At 44.3% G+C, this 17,355-nt stretch overlaps 1 protein-coding gene across 1 annotated transcript in view; it reads right to left on the reverse strand.

The window, feature by feature from the left end:
• The window catches only part of LOC139411275 (cardiomyopathy associated 5), a 64,672-nt gene that overhangs the window by 41,140 nt on the left and 6,177 nt on the right, over nt 1-17,355 (reverse strand). Inside the window, exon 2 of the mRNA XM_071157342.1 lies at nt 9,420-15,960. Coding sequence (XP_071013443.1) covers nt 9,420-15,960 — 6,541 coding nt within the window. The remainder of the gene's footprint in view (nt 1-9,419; nt 15,961-17,355) is intronic.

A 17,355-nucleotide genomic window follows, 5' to 3' on the forward strand; every position in this document is an offset into this window, starting at 1 on the left:
AATTATTCCTAGATCCAATTTGGCTTAAACTTAATATATAAATATTAGCTGGCTACTCACTAGCACATGGGCTTGTGCTTGAGATATTGTTTATGAGACCGGTGTTCATTTTCTATAATGCCTGCTACATTATTAGTGTGTATTATGCATGGTTCTGGTTAAATGTGTTACAAAAAGGGCATTTTTATAGACAGACCTGAAAGCCAGATCAGTAATTATTGCAAAAAAAGCAGGTACAACTCTTTTCAGCCTAGGTATAGTATAATTTCACAAGCTCTGAATTCATTGGATTATTGCTGACAATTTTAAATGCAGTGTATTTTACCTTTAATTGTACAACAAAGCTTATTTAGAGAACTTTTTTTTAAATCGAGATATATATCGTGAATCGCCCATAATTAAAAAAAAACGTGCGATATGAGTTCTAGGCCATATCACCTAGCCATACACCTGCTTGGCCACTCGGGACAGGGAGGGGGGCAGTTAAATATCACTGCACCACTTTCAAACTAAGATAATGGTTGGCCTGAATACAATTTTTCTGTGCAAATCTATTTGGTTAAATGTTTTTTCTATGTTATGAGTCTAGAGACAGAAAGAGTGAATCATTTTCATGGGGTAGGGTAATTATCGATACCAAACACACACTAACAGGCTCACGAAAGCACTCTGTGTGTGACTGAAATATGAGCTGTGTCTTTACATTGCCAATGACCTACACTGAGTGAACAGGGAGAACAGATCACATATCAGTGTCACCGCTTGATGATGTCACATGGGACATTTACACCGATTAAAACAGGTGACATCATACTTTCTGAATGTGCATCACTGAGGCCTGAGGAGGGGATTTGGCATGGACTCAGAGAAAATTGAAACAGCGGAACAATACAGATGACTAACAAGTGTACAAAACATTTAGAAAACCTGCTCTTTCCATGACAAAGACTGACCAGAGCTTAGATCCCTTATTGATGTCACTTGTTAAATCCACTTCAATCAGTGTAGATTAAGGGGAGGAGACAGGTTAAAGAATGATTTTTAAGCCTTGAGACAATTGAGACATGGATTGCATACGAACGCCATACAGAGAGTGAATGGGCAAGACAAAAGATTGAAGTGCCTTTGAACAAGGTATGGTAGTAGGTGCCAGGCGCACTGGTTTGTGTAAAGGGCTGCAACGCTGCTGGGTATTTCATGCTCAACAGTTTCCTGTGTGTATCAATATTCCACCACCCAAAGGATATCCAGCCAACTTGACACAACTGTGGGAAGCATTGGAGTCAACATGGGCCAGCATCCCTATGGAATGATTTCTACACCTTGTAGAGTCCATGCAAATTGTGGCTGTTCTGAGGGCAAAAGAGGGGGGGGAACAAAAAATGTGGAAGGTGTTCCTAACGTTTGGTATACTCAGTGTAAAGAACACACCAACATGTTTTAATAGGGCTTTGGGCCACCACGAGACAGACCAGCTTTAATGCACCTAAGCATAGATTCTACAAGTGTCTGGAACTATTGGAGGAATTCTTCCATGAGAAGTTCCATCATTGATGTTTTGTTGATGGTGGCCGCTCCAGAATCTTCCATAAGTGTTCAATTGGGTTGAGATCTAGTGACGCCATAGCAAATTATTCAGTGACCACTCGTGCCCTGTGGATAGGGGCATTGTCATTCTATTGTCATGGAAGCCAAAATAATGGCCTGCCCAGCATTTTTATACATGACCCTAAGCATGATGTTATGTTAATTGCTTAATTAACTCAAGAACCACATCTGTATGGAAGAACCTGCTTTCAATATACTTTGTATCCCTCATTTACAAGAGCGTTTCCTTTATTTTGGCAGTTACCTGTATCTTGGCACTATAACTGACTCAAAACTCACCTGGACTCCTAACACAAAAGAGATATACAAAAAGAGACGATAACAACTATATTTCATGGGGAGACTAAACTAAATATCAGGTCAATAAAAAAATAAACATATTGCCCACATCCTTCATTCAGAGTGTTCTCACATTCTGTTTCCAAGCCCGGTACAATTACCTTTCCATCTCAAACAAAAAGCAATTACACAAAATAGTAAAGCTGGCAAGTAAAATCAGTGGTGTTAGTTTAGTGAGCATGAAAGCACTGTTCTTGGAGAGAGTGACGCGGGTGAGAGTAAGGATTGCTGCTCAAACAGGAGTACCAGCTTCTACCATTGCAGTTCTGTTCCATTTCTTTTCACTGTTGTAGCACATTTGACATGCATACATTCATCCTGCTATATTCATTGCATTCCATGTGTGTATTTATTATTCCTTTTAAAACCTCTTAAGGATCTGACCACTTTTTTTTTTATCATAAAATGACATACCCAAATCTAATTGCATATAGCTCAGGACCTGTAGCAAAGATATGCCTATTATTGATACCATTTGAAAGGAAACAGTTTGAAGTTTGTGGAAAAGTGGAATTAATATAGAAGAATATAACACATTAGATATGGTAAAAGATAATACAAAGAAAGAAAACGTGATTTTTTTTGTTGTTGTTTTGTACCATCATCTTTGAAATGCAAGAGAAATGTCATAATGTATTATTCCAGCCCAGGCACAATTTAGATTTTGGTTACTAGATGGGAGCAGTGTATATGCAAAGTTTTAGACTGATCCAATGAACTATTGTATTTCTGTTCAAAATATTGGCTCAAGACTGCCCAAATGTGCCTAATTGATTTATTAATACATTTTCAAGTTCATAATTGTGCACTCTCCTCAAACAATAGCGTCGTAATAACTACTGTAAATTGGACAGTGCAATTAGATTAACAAGAATGTAAGCTTTCTGCCCATAGTCAGAACTTTCCAAATAGAATTTTCAAATACATTCAAATATTCAATTACAGTGGGTATCATAACTATTCACCCCCTTGGATTTCTTCACATTTTGTTGCATTACAAAGTAGGATTTAAATTAATTTAATGTGATTTTTTCCTGTCATTGATCTACACAAAATACTCTGTATAACGATCTCGACATTGTAATGTCAATGTGCAAGCAACATTCAAACATTTATTTTAATAATTGAAAAATACAGGACCAATATATCTTGATTAGAGGTATATTACCCCGAGTCAATACATGTTAGAAACACATTTGGCAGCAATTACAGTTGTGAGTCTGGATTGTACAAAATTTGCCCATTATTATCTTCAAAATTCTTCAAGCTTCAACCTAACCCTAGAATACGGAGTGTTCCCTCAGGCCTGTAGGGAGGAGCACCCTTTAATGGTTGAAACAGCAGACCAATCAGCCTGTTCCGTTGCTTAGCAAACTTTCAGCAAAAATGATGTTCGACCAAACACAATGTCATTTTACAGAAACAAATTAACAACAGACTTTCAGCATGCTTATAGGGAAGGGCACTCAACATGCTCGGCACTGACACAAATGACTGATTATTGTCTGAAAGAAATTGATAATAAGAAGATTGTGGGAGCCGTTTTGTTAAACTTCAGTGCAGCTTTTGATATCAATGATCATAACATATTGCTGAAAAAATGTAGGTGTTGTGGATTAACATTCTCTGCCTTATCAAGAATGGACAGTTACCTATCCAGTAGATCACAGAGGGTTTTCCTTAATGGAAACCTCTTTAATGCAAATTTGGTTGAGTGTGGTGTACCACAGGGCAGCAGGCTTGGACTATTATTGTTTTGTTTTCCACTGACCTTGAATAAAACCTGTGTGTCCATGTTGGAGGGGTCTTTACACATAAAGGACCAAGATTACTATTATAACAATGTCTTCTTTTCTTTTTGACACAACAGTATACACAACGGCTGCAACAGTAAAATTAATAACTGACACCCTTAACATAGAGCTCTAGTCAGTTTTAGATTAGGTAACTAACAATAGGCTGGTGCTAAATATCTAAAAAACTAAAAGCATAATGTTTGGGACAAATCACTAGCTCACTCCTGAACCTCACCTGGATCTATTGAATAATGTGGCAATTGAGCAAGTTGAAGAGACTAAACTGCTGGGTGTCACCCTAGATAGCAAGCTATCGTGGGTTTTTCTTTATTTTCTTTATGCCAAGAGCTGTCATCAAGGCAGAGACTGGCTACTTTGAAGAATCTCAAATATAAAATATATTTTTATTTGTTTAACACTTTTTTTGGTTACCACATGCCAAGGCAGCAGCTACTCTTCCTGGGGTCCAGCAACATTAAGGCAGTGATATTCAATTTAAAATACGACATGACATTACCTTTCATAACACTTTTCACAACACATTAAGTGTGTTCCCTCAGGCCACTACTCTACTATCACATATCTATTATACAAAATCGATCTGTGTGTAGAGTGTATGTCTTATCATGTGTGGTGTCTGTGCCTGTGTGTCTCTTCGCGTCCCCACTGTTCCATAAGGTGTATTTTTATCTGTTTGTTAAATCTGATTCTACTGCTTGCATCAGTTACCTGATGAGAAATAGAGTTCCATGGATCTATGTAGCACTGTGCACCTCCCACCGTCTGTCCTTGACTTGGGGATTGTGAAGAGACCTTTGGTGGCATGTCTTGTGGGGTATGCATGAGTGTCTGAGCTGTGTGCTAGTAGTTTAAACAGACACTTAGGTGCATTCAACATGTCAACACTTTGTACAAAAACAAGTAGTGATGAAGTCAATCTCTCCTCCATTTTGAGCCATGAGAGATTTACATGCATATTATTAATGTTAACTCTCCGTGTACATTTAAGGGCCAGCGCGTGTTGCCCTGTTCTGAGCCAATTGTAATTCTCCTAGGTCCCTCTTTGTGGCACCTGACCAAAGGACTGAACAGTAGTCCAGGTGTGACAAAACTAGAGCCTGAAGGACCTACCTTGTTGATAGTGTTGTTAAAAATGCAGAACAGCGCTTTATTATGGACAGACTTCTAAACCATTTTAGCTACTGTTGTATCAACATGTTTTGACCATGACAGTTTACAATCCAGGGTTACTCCAAGCAGTTTAATCACCTAAACTTGCTCAATTTCCACATTATTTATTACAAGATTTAGTTCAGGTTTAGGGTTTAGTGAATGATTTGTACCAAATACAGTGCTTTTACTTCTTTAAATATTTAAGACTAATTTATTCCTTGCCACCCATTCTGAAACTAACTGCCACTCTTTGTTAATTGTTGCAGTCATTTCAGTCACTAGCTGACGTGTATAGTGTTGTAGACACACTGGCCTCACCCAACGCCAGTGGCAAGTCACTAGTAAAAACGGAAAAAAGTAAGGGGCCTAGACAGCTGTCCTGGCGTATTCTTGGATTATGTTGGAGAGGCTTCCATCAAAGAACACGCTCTGTGTTCTGTTAGACAGGTAACTCTTTATCCACAATATGGTAGGGGGTGTAAAGCCACATATGTTTTTCCAGTAGCAGACTATGATTGATGACGTCAAAAGCCACACTGAAATCTAACAAAACAGCCCCCACAATATTTTTTATCATCCGTTACTCTCAGTCAATCATCAGTAATTTGTGTAAGTGTCGTGCTTGTTGAATGCCTTTTCCTACAAGCGTGCTGAAAGTCTGTTGTCCATTTGTTTACAGTACAATACCATTGTATCTGGTGAAAAACATTTTTTTCCAAATGTTTACTAAGGGTTGGTAACAGGCTGATTAGTTGGTTATTTGAGCCAGTAAAGGGGGCTTTACTATTCTTGGGTAGCAAATTACTTTTGCTTCCCTCCAGGCCTGAGGGCACACACTTAGTAGGCTTAGATTGAAGATATGGACAAATAGGAGTGGCAATATCGTCCGCTATTATCCTCAATAATTTTCCCTCCAAGTTGTCAGACCACGGTGGCTTGTCATTGTTGATAGGCAACAATCATTCTTTCACCTCTTCCACACTCACTTCACTTCACACTCACTTCACAGAATTACAATGCTTGTCTTTCATAATTCAAATCAGTTATACTTGGATGTGTAGTGTCAGCATTTGTTGCTGGCATGTCATGACAATAAAAAAAATCATTTAAGTAATTGACAATATCATTGGGTTTTGTTATGAATGAGCCATCTGATTCAATGAATGATGGAACTGAGTTTGCCTTTTTGTCCAAATTTTTATTTAAGGTGCTCCAAAGCTTTTTTCTATCAATCTTTATAGAATTGATCTTTGTTTCAAATCAAATTGTATTTGTCACATGCGCCGAATACAACAGGTACAACCTTACAGTGAAATGCTTACTTACACACCCTTAACCAACAATGCAGTTTTAAGAGAAATACCTACCAAAATAAGAAATAAAGTAACAAATAACTAAAGAGCAGCAGTAAAATAACAATAGAGGCTATATACAAGGGTGTACCGGTACAGAGTCAATGTGCAGGGGCATCGGTTAGTCAAGGTAATTTATGTAATATATACATGTGGGGTAGAGTTATTAATGTAACTTATGCATAAATAATAACAGAGAGTAGCAGCAGCGTAAAGGAGGGGGAAGGGGCAAGGCAAGTAGTCTAGGTAGCCATTTGATTAGTCTTATGGCTTGGGGGTAGAAGCTGTTTAGAAGCCTATTGGACCTAGACTTGGCCCTCCGATACCGCTTACCGTGCGGTAGCAGATAGAACAGTCTATGACTAGGGTGGCTGGAGTCTTTGACAATGTTTAGGGCCTTCCTCTGACACTGCCTAGTATGGAAGCCCTGGATGGCAGGAAGCTTGGCCCCGGTGATGTACTGGCCGTACGCACTACCCTCTGTAGTGCCTTGTGGTCAGAGGCTGAGCAGTAGCCATACCAGGCAGTGATGAAGCCAGTCAGGATGCTCTCGATGGTGCAGCTGTAGAACCTTTTGACGATTTGAGGACCCATGCCAAATCTTTTCAGTCTCTTGAGGGGGAATAGGTTTTGTTGTGCCCTCTTCACGACTGTCTTGGTGTGCTTGGACCATGATAGTTTGTTGGTGATGTGGACACCAAGGAACTTGAAGCTCTCAACCTGCTCCACTACAGCCCAGTCGATGAGAATGGGGGCGTGCTCGGTCCTCCTTTTCCTGTAGTCCACAATCATCTCCTTAGTCTTGATCACGTTGAGGGAGAGGTTGTTGTCCTGGCACCACACGGCCAGGTCTCTGACCTCCTCCCTATATGCTGTCTCGTCGTTGTTGGTGATCAGTTCTACCACTGTTGTCATCAGCAAACTTAATGATGGTGTTGGAGTCGTGCCTGGCCGTGCAGTCATGAGTGAACAGGGAGTACAGGAGGGTTTCATAGTATTTCTTATTTTTATTCAGATAGACACATGATTTCTGAATATGCAGTACGTTTACCAATCGGTTCTGCAGCCAGACTTACAGTATGTGCCATTCCTTTTGCCTCATACCTCTCGACCATTACATTTTCCAATTCCTCATCAATCCACAGGGATTTAACAGTGTTTGCTGTCATTTTCTTAATAATGGGTGCATGCTTAATAGTAACTGGAATAAGCAATTTCATAAATGTGTCAAGTGCAGCATCTGGTTACTCCTCATTACACACCACAGACCAACAAATATTATTTACATCAACAACGTAGGAATCACTACAAAACGTATTGTATGACCTCTTAGACACTATATTAGGCACAGCCTTTGGAACTTTGGTTTTCCTGATCACTACATGATCACTACATCCGATGGATTTGGATACTACTTTAAAGCAAATTTCTGCATCAATAGTAAAGATGTGATCAATACATGATTATGATGTCATTCATGTCCTGTTTGTAACTACCCTGTTAGGTTGACTGATAACCTGAACCAGGTTGCAGGCACAAGTTACAGTTTGAAGCTTTTTCAATATTTAAATCACCCAGAAAATGTATCCTGAATGTTTTGGTACACCTACTGGAGAGCTCTTCTTTGTCTATACCTATTCAGCATTGTTCACACCCTCTTAGAGCCTTAGCCCCACCCATCTCTTTAAGGATTCACATGAGGCCATGTGCTAAACAGAGTGAGTAGTTTAGTAAACAACCAACGATTTCCAGACTAAAAGTAGTAGCCAACAATAAGGAAAACCTTCAGGTAAAAATACACTATCTAGTCCTTGGCCTATATCGTAATCTGACTTTGCAGGTCATGTTGTTCTTCAAATTACCATCTCTGGTAAACAGACACTATATCAAATACAATATAAGTTTATTTGCCACATGCACAGAATACAGAAGGTGAAAATAGTTCAGTGAAATGGTTACTGCATAGTAGCAATTTCAAAAACAGAGAGTGTCCAGATAAATATACATTATAATTATTAGATGATGCTTACCTGACACACCAATCTAAATTGATGGGCCATGTGAAGGAAATGCTATAACCACCTCTCAGCCACATGTAGCTATGTGGAAGGGACACTATTGTCTACACATGTTCATGAAATACAATAGATGGCCATAATCACCCCCAGACACACCTGGCTAACTTGATGGGTCATGTAATCATCTGTCTTTTGTTTAGACATGTAGCTAGCTTGCTAAACAATGAACCGCCATAATCCCAACTCGTACTACTACCAATACAAACATTGTCATAGCTGTAGTATGAATCTGCAGGTAGCTAAAGCTAACCAACTTGGTTCATTGTTAGCTAGCTAACATTAGTCTATAACCAGCAATGCAAATGTGTTTCTGATTCAATTAATATTACGACACAGATCATGTAAATACGAATTTGTTCTCAACTGACTTGCCTTGTTAAATAAAGGAAAATGAAATAAAATGACCTGAAACATGATAGCTAGAGCGCAATGAGCCAAGTGTAAAGCCTTGTGTTGTAGGTTATTGTCCTGGAGATAGGTGAATTCCTCTCCCAGTCTCTGGTGTAAAGCAAGCAGCTATTCCTCTAAATAAGGAGGCAGTTACTTAGTGATGTGTTGTGTTGGATTTGCCCCAAAAATAAGGCTCAGCATTTAAGGCCAAAAAAGTTGATTCCTTTGCCGTGTTTAATTTTTTTTCCGTTTTAAATTAGTGCCTTGTTGCATGTTTTTTTGATTTTTAAATTCCGCATTTTATATTTTCACTCTGTCATTTAGCCGATTATTGTGGAGTAACTACAATGTTGTTGATCCATCCTCTGTTTTCTCCCTTCACAGCCCTTGAACTCTTGTTCAAATTTATTTTGTTTTGAAATGTATTTAGAAGTAATGAAATACCTGAAATAGTATTTGAGCCCAGGTATGATCCACAAGTGTTGTATCTAGTTGTATAGTGCTGATTTACATTGTTTTATGCATTTATGTATAATTGCACTAAATGTGGTGATGCTGTGCTGTTGAGTGTAAGATGCAAGACAAGTTTCCAGGAAGGGACACAATAATGAATTACCTGAATTGTGACATGGGGTGATGTGAATAGTGTACTCTATCCACTAACATCTAACTTTGTCACTCACCCTGATGTCTTCGTAGGCTGTCTCCACACTGGTGACCTCATGATCCTGGTGTCCTCCAGACAGTCTGTCAGTCTCAGAGAGCAGACAACCACAGCCCAGACAGAAGCAATCCATCCCCTGTAGGGCAGCAGCTGCTCTGGCCTGGCTCTCCTCCTCCGCATCGAATATCTCATAATCAGCCTCAATGGGCTCCTCGTAAGCGGGGAGATCCAGCCCTCTCTCTTCTCTTACCCTCTCCTCCATCTCTCGCTCCTTCTGCCTCTCCATATCCACCAACAGGTTTTCTCTCACCCTTTCCTTCTGCTTTTCTCCCTCCAATACCAACTCCATCTCACTCTTCCTCTCCTGTCGCTCCTTCTCCTTCAGCCTCTGATTGTCTCTTTCTCTCTCCCTCTCTCTCTCCTGTCTCTCCTTCTGCTCCCTCTCCTCCCTCTCCTGTCTCTCCTCCTCCCTCAACAACTCTCTCTCCCTCTCCTTTTCCTCCCTCTCATGTCTCTCCTTCTCTGCCCTCTCCTGTCTCTCCTTCTCTGCCCTCTCCTGTCTCTCTTTCTCTTCCTTCAGTCTCTGCCTGTCCTTTTCTCGCTCCCTTTCCATCTGTCTCTCCCTCTCCTGTCTCTCTTTCTCTTCCTTCAGCCTCTGCCTGTCCTTTTCTCTCTCCCTCTCCACCTGTCTCTCCTTCTCCTCGCTCTCCTCCTTCAGCCTATGCATCTCCCTTTCTCTCTCCCTCTCTAACTCCATCTGTCTTTCCCTCTCCTGTCTCTCCTTCTCCTCCCTCTCCTTCCGCCTCAGTCTCTCATTTTCTCTTTCCCGCTCCAACTCCATCTGTCTCTCCTTCTCCTGTCTCTCTTTCTCTTCCTTCAGCCTCTCTCTGTCCTTTTCTCTCTCCCTCTCCATCTGTCTCTCCCTCTCCTGTCTCTCCTTCTCCTCGCTCTCCTCCTTCAGCCTCTGCCTCTCCCTTTCCTTTTCTCTCTCCCTCTCTAACTCCATCTGTCTTTCCCTCTCCTGTCTCTCCTTCTCCTCTCTCTCCTTTAGCCTCTGCCTCTCAATTTCTCTCTCCCTCTCCAATTCTATCTGAATCTCCCTCTCCTGTCTCTCTTTCTCTTCCTTCAGCCTCTGCCTGTCCTTTTCTCTCTCCCTCTCCTGTCTCTCCTTCTCCTCACTCTCCTCCTTCAGCCTCTGCCTTTCCCTTTCTCTCTCCTTCTCCTCTCTCTCCTTCAGCCTCTGCCTCTCATTTTCTCTTTCCCGCTCCAAATCCATCTGTCTCTCCCTCTCCTGCCTCTCCTTCTCCTTCTCATGTCTCTCTTTCTCTTCCTTTAGCCTCTGCCTGTCCTTTTCTCTCTCCTTCTCCATCTGTCTCTCCTTCTCCTCGCTCTCCTCCTTCAGCCTCTGCCTTTCCCTTTCTCTCTCCCTCTCCTGTCTCTCCTTCTCCTCGCTCTCCTCCTTCAGCCTCTGCATCTCCTTTTCTCTCTCCCTCGCCACCTGTCTCTCCTTCTCCTCGCTCTCCTCCTTCAGCCTATGCATCTCCCTTTCTCTCTCCCTCTCTAACTCCATCTGTCTTTCCCTCTCCTGTCTCTCCTTCTCCTCCCTCTCCTTCCGCCTCAGTCTCTCATTTTCTCTTTCCCGCTCCAACTCCATCTGTCTCTCCTTCTCCTGTCTCTCTTTCTCTTCCTTCAGCCTCTCTCTGTCCTTTTCTCTCTCCCTCTCCATCTGTCTCTCCCTCTCCTGTCTCTCCTTCTCCTCGCTCTCCTCCTTCAGCCTCTGCCTCTCCCTTTCCTTTTCTCTCTCCCTCTCTAACTCCATCTGTCTTTCCCTCTCCTGTCTCTCCTTCTCCTCTCTCTCCTTTAGCCTCTGCCTCTCAATTTCTCTCTCCCTCTCCAATTCTATCTGAATCTCCCTCTCCTGTCTCTCTTTCTCTTCCTTCAGCCTCTGCCTGTCCTTTTCTCTCTCCCTCTCCTGTCTCTCCTTCTCCTCACTCTCATCCTTCAGCCTCTGCCTTTCCCTTTCTCTCTCCTTCTCCTCTCTCTCCTTCAGCCTCTGCCTCTCATTTTCTCTTTCCCGCTCCAAATCCATCTGTCTCTCCCTCTCCTGCCTCTCCTTCTCCTTCTCCTGTCTCTCTTTCTCTTCCTTTAGCCTCTGCCTGTCCTTTTCTCTCTCCTTCTCCATCTGTCTCTCCTTCTCCTCGCTCTCCTCCTTCAGCCTCTGCCTTTCCCTTTCTCTCTCCCTCTCCTGTCTCTCCTTCTCCTCGCTCTCCTCCTTCAGCCTCTGCATCTCCTTTTCTCTCTCCCTCGCCACCTGTTTCTCCTTCTCCTCGCTCTCCTCCTTCAGCCTATGCATCTCCCTTTCTCTCTCCCTCTCCAACTCCATCTGTCTTTCCCTCTCCTGTCTCTCCTTCTCCTCCCTCTCCTTCAGCCTCTGCCTCTCATTTTCTCTCTCCCGCTCCAATTCTATCTGTCTCTCCTTCTCCTGTCTCTCTTTCTCTTCCTTCAGCCTCTGCCTGTCCTTTTCTCTCTCCTTCTCCATATGTCTCTCCCTCTCCTGTCTCTCCTCCTTCAGCCTTTGCCTCTCCTTTTCTCTCTCCCTCTCCTGTCTCTCCTTCTCCTCGCTCTCCTCCTTCAGCCTCTGCATCTCCTTTTCTCTCTCCCTCTCCAACTCCATCTGCCTTTCCCTCTCCTGTCTCTCCTTATCCTCCCTCTCCTTCAGCCTCTGCCTCTCCTTTTGTCTTTCCCTCTCAAACTCCATCTGTCTCTCCCTCTCCTGTCTCTCATTCTCCTCTCTCTCCTTCAGCCTCTGCCTCTCATTTTCTCTCTCCCTCTCCAATTCTATCGGTCTCTCCTTCTCCTTCTCCTGTCTCTCTTTCTCTTCCTTCAGCCTCTGCCTGTCCTTTTCTCTCTCCTTCTCCATCTGTATCTCCTTCTCCTCGCTCTCCTCCTTCAGCCTCTGCCTTTCCCTTTCCCTCTCCCTCTCCTGTCTCTCCTTCTCCTCGCTCTCCTCCTTCAGCCTCTGCATCTCCTTTTCTCTCTCCCTCTCCACCTGTCTCTCCTTCTCCTCACTCTCCTCCTTCAGCCTATGCATCTCCCTTTCTCTCTCCCTCTCCAACTCCATCTGTCTTTCCCTCTCCTGTCTCTCCTTCTCTTCCCTCTCCTTCAGCCTCTGCCTCTCATTTTCTCTCTCCCGCTCCAATTCTATCTGTCTCTCCTTCTCCTGTCTCTCTTTCTCTTCCTTCAGCCTCTGCCTGTCCTTTTCTCTCTCCTTCTCCATATGTCTCTCCCTCTCCTGTCTCTCCTCCTTCAGCCTTTGCCTCTCCTTTTCTCTCTCCTTCTCCTCGCTCTCCTCCTTCAGCCTCTGCCTCTCCTTTTCTCTCTCCCTTTCCAACTCCATCTGCCTTTCCCTCTCCTGTATCTCCTTCTCCTCCCTCTCCTTCAGCCTCTGCCTCTCCTTTTGTCTTTCCCTCTCAAACTCCATCTGTCTCTCCATCTCCTGTCTCTCCTTCTCCTCTCTCTCCTTCAGCCTCTGCCTCTCATTTTCTCTCTCCCTCTCCAACTCCATCTGCCTTTCCCTCTCCTGTCTCTCCTTCTCCTCCCTCTCCTTCAGCCTCTGCCTCTCCTTTTGTCTTTCCCTCTCAAACTCCATCTGTCTCTCCCTCTCCTGTCTCTCCTTCTCCTCTCTCTCCTTCAGCCCCTGCCTCTCCCTATCTCTCTCCCTTTCCAATTGTATATGTCTCTCCCTCTCCTGTCTCTCCTTTTCCTTCCTCTCCTTGTTCTCCTTCTCCTGTCTCTCCTTTGCCTCCTTCAGCCTTAGTCTCTCCCTTTCTCTTTCCCTCTCCAACCCCATCTGTCTCTCCTTCTCATGTTTCCCCCTCTCCTCTCTCTCCCACTCCTCCCTCTCCTGTCTCTCCTCCTCCTTGAGCCTCTGCTTCTTTCTCTCCCTCTCCAACTCCATCTCTCTCTCCTTTTCTTTCTCCAGCTCCCTCTCTCTCTCTAGATTAGAGTTAGGGCCTGGGCAGAGCTGTTTTCTCTCTGTCTCAGACACCATCATCTCTCTTGCCTCCTGCTGCGAGATTATCTCATACTCCAGCTCTTCTGCAGTCTCCCTGTGCAGCTCCATCTCTGAAACGACAGTGTCTCTGTGCAGCTCAGAGAGGTCTTCCTGAGGAGCAAAGCTCCTGAGGGGAGTGAACACCCACTCGTCCTCACCTTCCAAGTCCTGCTTCCTCATTGGCTCTTTCTCCTGTCCCTTATCTCCCTCAGCAGGGGCAAGAAGTGACGCCCATCGCTCCGCAGCTTCCGCAGGAGGGGCAGTTGGAACTACTTTGGCTTCAGGATTGTGTGTGAAGGACTCCTCCGCTACACTCACAGGCTCCTCAGATCTATTCTCTACTTTTTCAACTTTGTGTGCTTCAGCTAGCATTTCCATTCTATTGATTGCTTCAGCTGCAATTTCAGATGCCATTTTAGTATCATCTGATACTTTCACAACAACTACTGATAAATCAGTAACTGCCTTTTGAGAGACCCTGTGTAGCTCCAGTGCTCCTGCTATGGCCTCAGTTGGATCTTTAATAGCATCCTCTGCTCTTACAGGTTCAGATGCTTTAACTACAGTCTCTGTTTTGCTTTCAGTTGACACCTGGTTCACCTGTACAACCACAGGCTCCTGAATTACAACTGGTTTTGCCACTCTAGACACTTCTACTTTGTCTTGTTTTTTCACCTCCTCTGCCTGAGCTAGTAGCTTTGTTTCATGGGATACTTTATCTGACACTACCTCCTCCTGGCTGTCAACCTCTGACTCATGTGCCTCAGGTGTTGTCTCACTTTTAGCTTCCTCTACCACATCAAGCTTCTCAGGTTTCTTTCCTGGGACTAGATGGCCCTTCTCAACTTGAGACACTTTGCTGTCTGTATTTACAGACTCAGAGTCTTTTTCTGGACCAGTTTCCTTGATGTGCAGCAAAGATTTCTCTGTTGATTCTTCCATCTCTGTTGATTCCGCCATCTCTTTATATCCTGCTGGTTGCAGGTACCCATTCATCTCTGCAGCTTTGATCTCCTCCTTCTTACACTCCTCCTTCTCCTCCTCTTCTTCTTCCACCACTCTCGTTAGGAATCCGGTCAGCTCAAACTTACTCTGCGACCACATCATTAGCCCCTCCCCTTTACCATCCACTTCTTCTGATTGGTCCTCCACATTGGGAGTCTCGTCTTTCAGGATAAACTTCTCCAGGTATCCGTCTGTTTCCTCTGAATCAGACAGTCGCCTCTGGAACGATCTGTCCGACCCCACGCTCTCTGCCTCTGAGCCTTCCTCGTCGCTCCTCCTCCTCTCCCCCATGGCGTCCTCGTACAGGTCGGAGTAGAGGAAGGACATGGCTGTGGGTTCCTCTAGCAGGATGGGATCAATGATCTTAGGGGGTCCTGGGGAGAGGAAGATGGGGGTGAGGATGCTCTCCTCTCTGCCAAACAGCGCTGACCCACTTTCCTTCAGAGACCTCAGACTCTCCCTTCTTCCTTCCTTCCCTCCCTCCTCTTCATCCTCTTCTCCCCTTTTCATCAGGTCCTCTGGGGGTGCGTGGTGTTTGTTCCCGTAGAACACCTCATCCAAACGCTCGCTGGCAATCTCCATGTCTGTGACAAACACAAAGTCATCGTCCGGAGCTGCAGAGAGGCTGTCTGTGGCTGTCATCTGCCCCAAATTAGTCTCCTCTCGTTGGGGCTTCGTGGGTGTCTCGTCTCCCACTGGCTCTGGAACCTGCTGCCCAGGAACCACCTCATCCAGGAGGGTAAATGCCTCAAAGTAGTCCATGTCGCTGGTGCCGTCCCTGTGGCTGTGAGGCCCCTGTTGCTCTGTGGGTTCTGAGGGCTTAGACTCTCCTACTTCTTCTCCTTCTGTGCCCTCCTGTACCTCCTTCATTTCTGGGTAGTCCTGGGCAGGTAAGGCCTCAGAGCCCCGCCTGGATTTGGACCTGATCCTGGGTGTCTCCTCCAAGTAGGACAGGTTATCCTGCAGCTCAGTGCTCTCCTCCTCGTCCACTGTGGGCAGTTTGGACGGGACTTTGATGTTGAGGATCTCATAACCCTCTGAAATCAGACTAAACAGCTCCTGCTCTTTGTCTTTCACTTCCCCTGACTCTGTGTCTGACTCTACACTCTCCACTCGGATGTTTGGCACAGACACCTCAGCCATCTCAGGCCTCTCCACCCCCAGTGTCGAGCCAGACCTGGAGCTCCCGGGTCTCCTTAGCCTCTCCCCCAGCCTGGCCTTTCCTCTCATCCTCTTCCTCCTCCGAACTATCTTGTCCTCATCGAAGACAATGGTAATTTTGCCCTGTGCACCTCCACCACCGGTAGCAGAGCCATCCAAACTGTAGGTGTCAGAGCTGTAGCTGGCCTCCGACGCCCAGGGGGTGGAGCATCGGCTGGAGGCCGTTTCCCAGACTATGCCGCTGTCCTCACTCTGAACAGTCACCATGGAGAAGGACGGGTCCACCATCAGACACTGCAGCTTGGGCTTCACAGACTGGTCCTGGACCACCTCCCGCAGACTGAAGAAAGGAACAGGGAGTTAGATGAGTTACTTGGGAGCACATAAGAACATAGGTCTACAAGTGAAATGCACATGTGGGGGTACTTCAGGGGGTACTCCGGGAATAGCAAACTGTGAGCAAAAACCTCACATTGAACGTGATTACCTCAACCGTTTCTCAGCTTGATAACTAGAGAAGTGTGCATCAACTTGCAGTGTGTGTGTGCATATCCGTGCATGTGTGTGATAAGTGATCAATTAATCAATGTCTGGTTGTGCGCGTGTGTTTGGCAAGGGGTATCGCTTGACCGTAGCTCTGTGAATCTTAATTGTACAAACCCTATTATCTGGCAGGCAGGGAATACTATTTCTAGATCAATTCTAGAGCGAAGATTCTACACCCCACTTTGCTCAAGCTGATCCTCTCCAATGGACTCAGAAGTTGAAGCTAAAAATGGGTCAGTTTGGGGCATTCAAAGGGGAGAGTCAATAGGCAGGTTTCCATCGCCCCAGGTTTATTTAACAAAATCAACATCCCATTGGGCACACACTGGTTGAATCAACGTTGTTTCCATGTCATGGAACTAACGTAGAATATGCATTGAATTGATGCCTGTGCCCAGTTGGATGTGTAAAGGAAATGGCAGCTATAGGATAAATGTTCTAAAGGTCAACAACATTTTAATCTGTTCAACAGAGTTGTATTTTTCTTTTGTTGAACTTTCTTTATTTGGATAGTAGCTGCGGCACACCTTTTGTAATATCCAGGAAAGTAGACCGGACACCGTCGCAAATCACACATTGTGTCCTGTCACAGATCATTCTCTAACCACTTGCAAGAAGCCTGATCCAGGCCTATTTAAGTCAAGTCGGCCTTTGAGTGAGAATGTAATGGTCAACAGTGTCGAAGGCCTTGGAAGGTAAGGCAGCACAATGGTTTTTATGATCTAAGCAATTGAACACATCATCTATAACAAGCGTAGCAGCTGAAACTGTGCTATGTCTGGGTCTAAAACCAGACTGGTGCACATTTAGAATAGAATGAGAAGTTTAAAAAGGTCTTAGCTGAGAGTTGGCCAGGGATTCTAAAACTTTGGAAAGGCAAGATAATTGATCTAAGTCAAAATGATCTACTCCGTTGTGTAGGGGGGAGGACGTGTCACTTTCCAGATCTTAGGGATAACACCAGGAACAATTGTCAAGTAAAAAATATAGGCTAATGATTCTGCAATAAGTGGGGCAGAGAGCTGCAGTAAGAAGGGATCGAGAGAATCAGCCCCTGTGGATTTGTTAGCAAGGCACTTACTAAATCATAGATATAAAATGATTGAAATGAAAATAGAGAATGTGTATCTGGGAGTGCATCATTTTCAAAAGTTTCGAGGGGAATAAATGAGGAATCTCTAGAAACTGT

This window comes from Oncorhynchus clarkii, chromosome 6 (genome assembly GCF_045791955.1).
Source record: "Oncorhynchus clarkii lewisi isolate Uvic-CL-2024 chromosome 6, UVic_Ocla_1.0, whole genome shotgun sequence".
In the NCBI taxonomy this organism is placed as follows: Eukaryota; Metazoa; Chordata; class Actinopteri; order Salmoniformes; family Salmonidae; genus Oncorhynchus; species Oncorhynchus clarkii.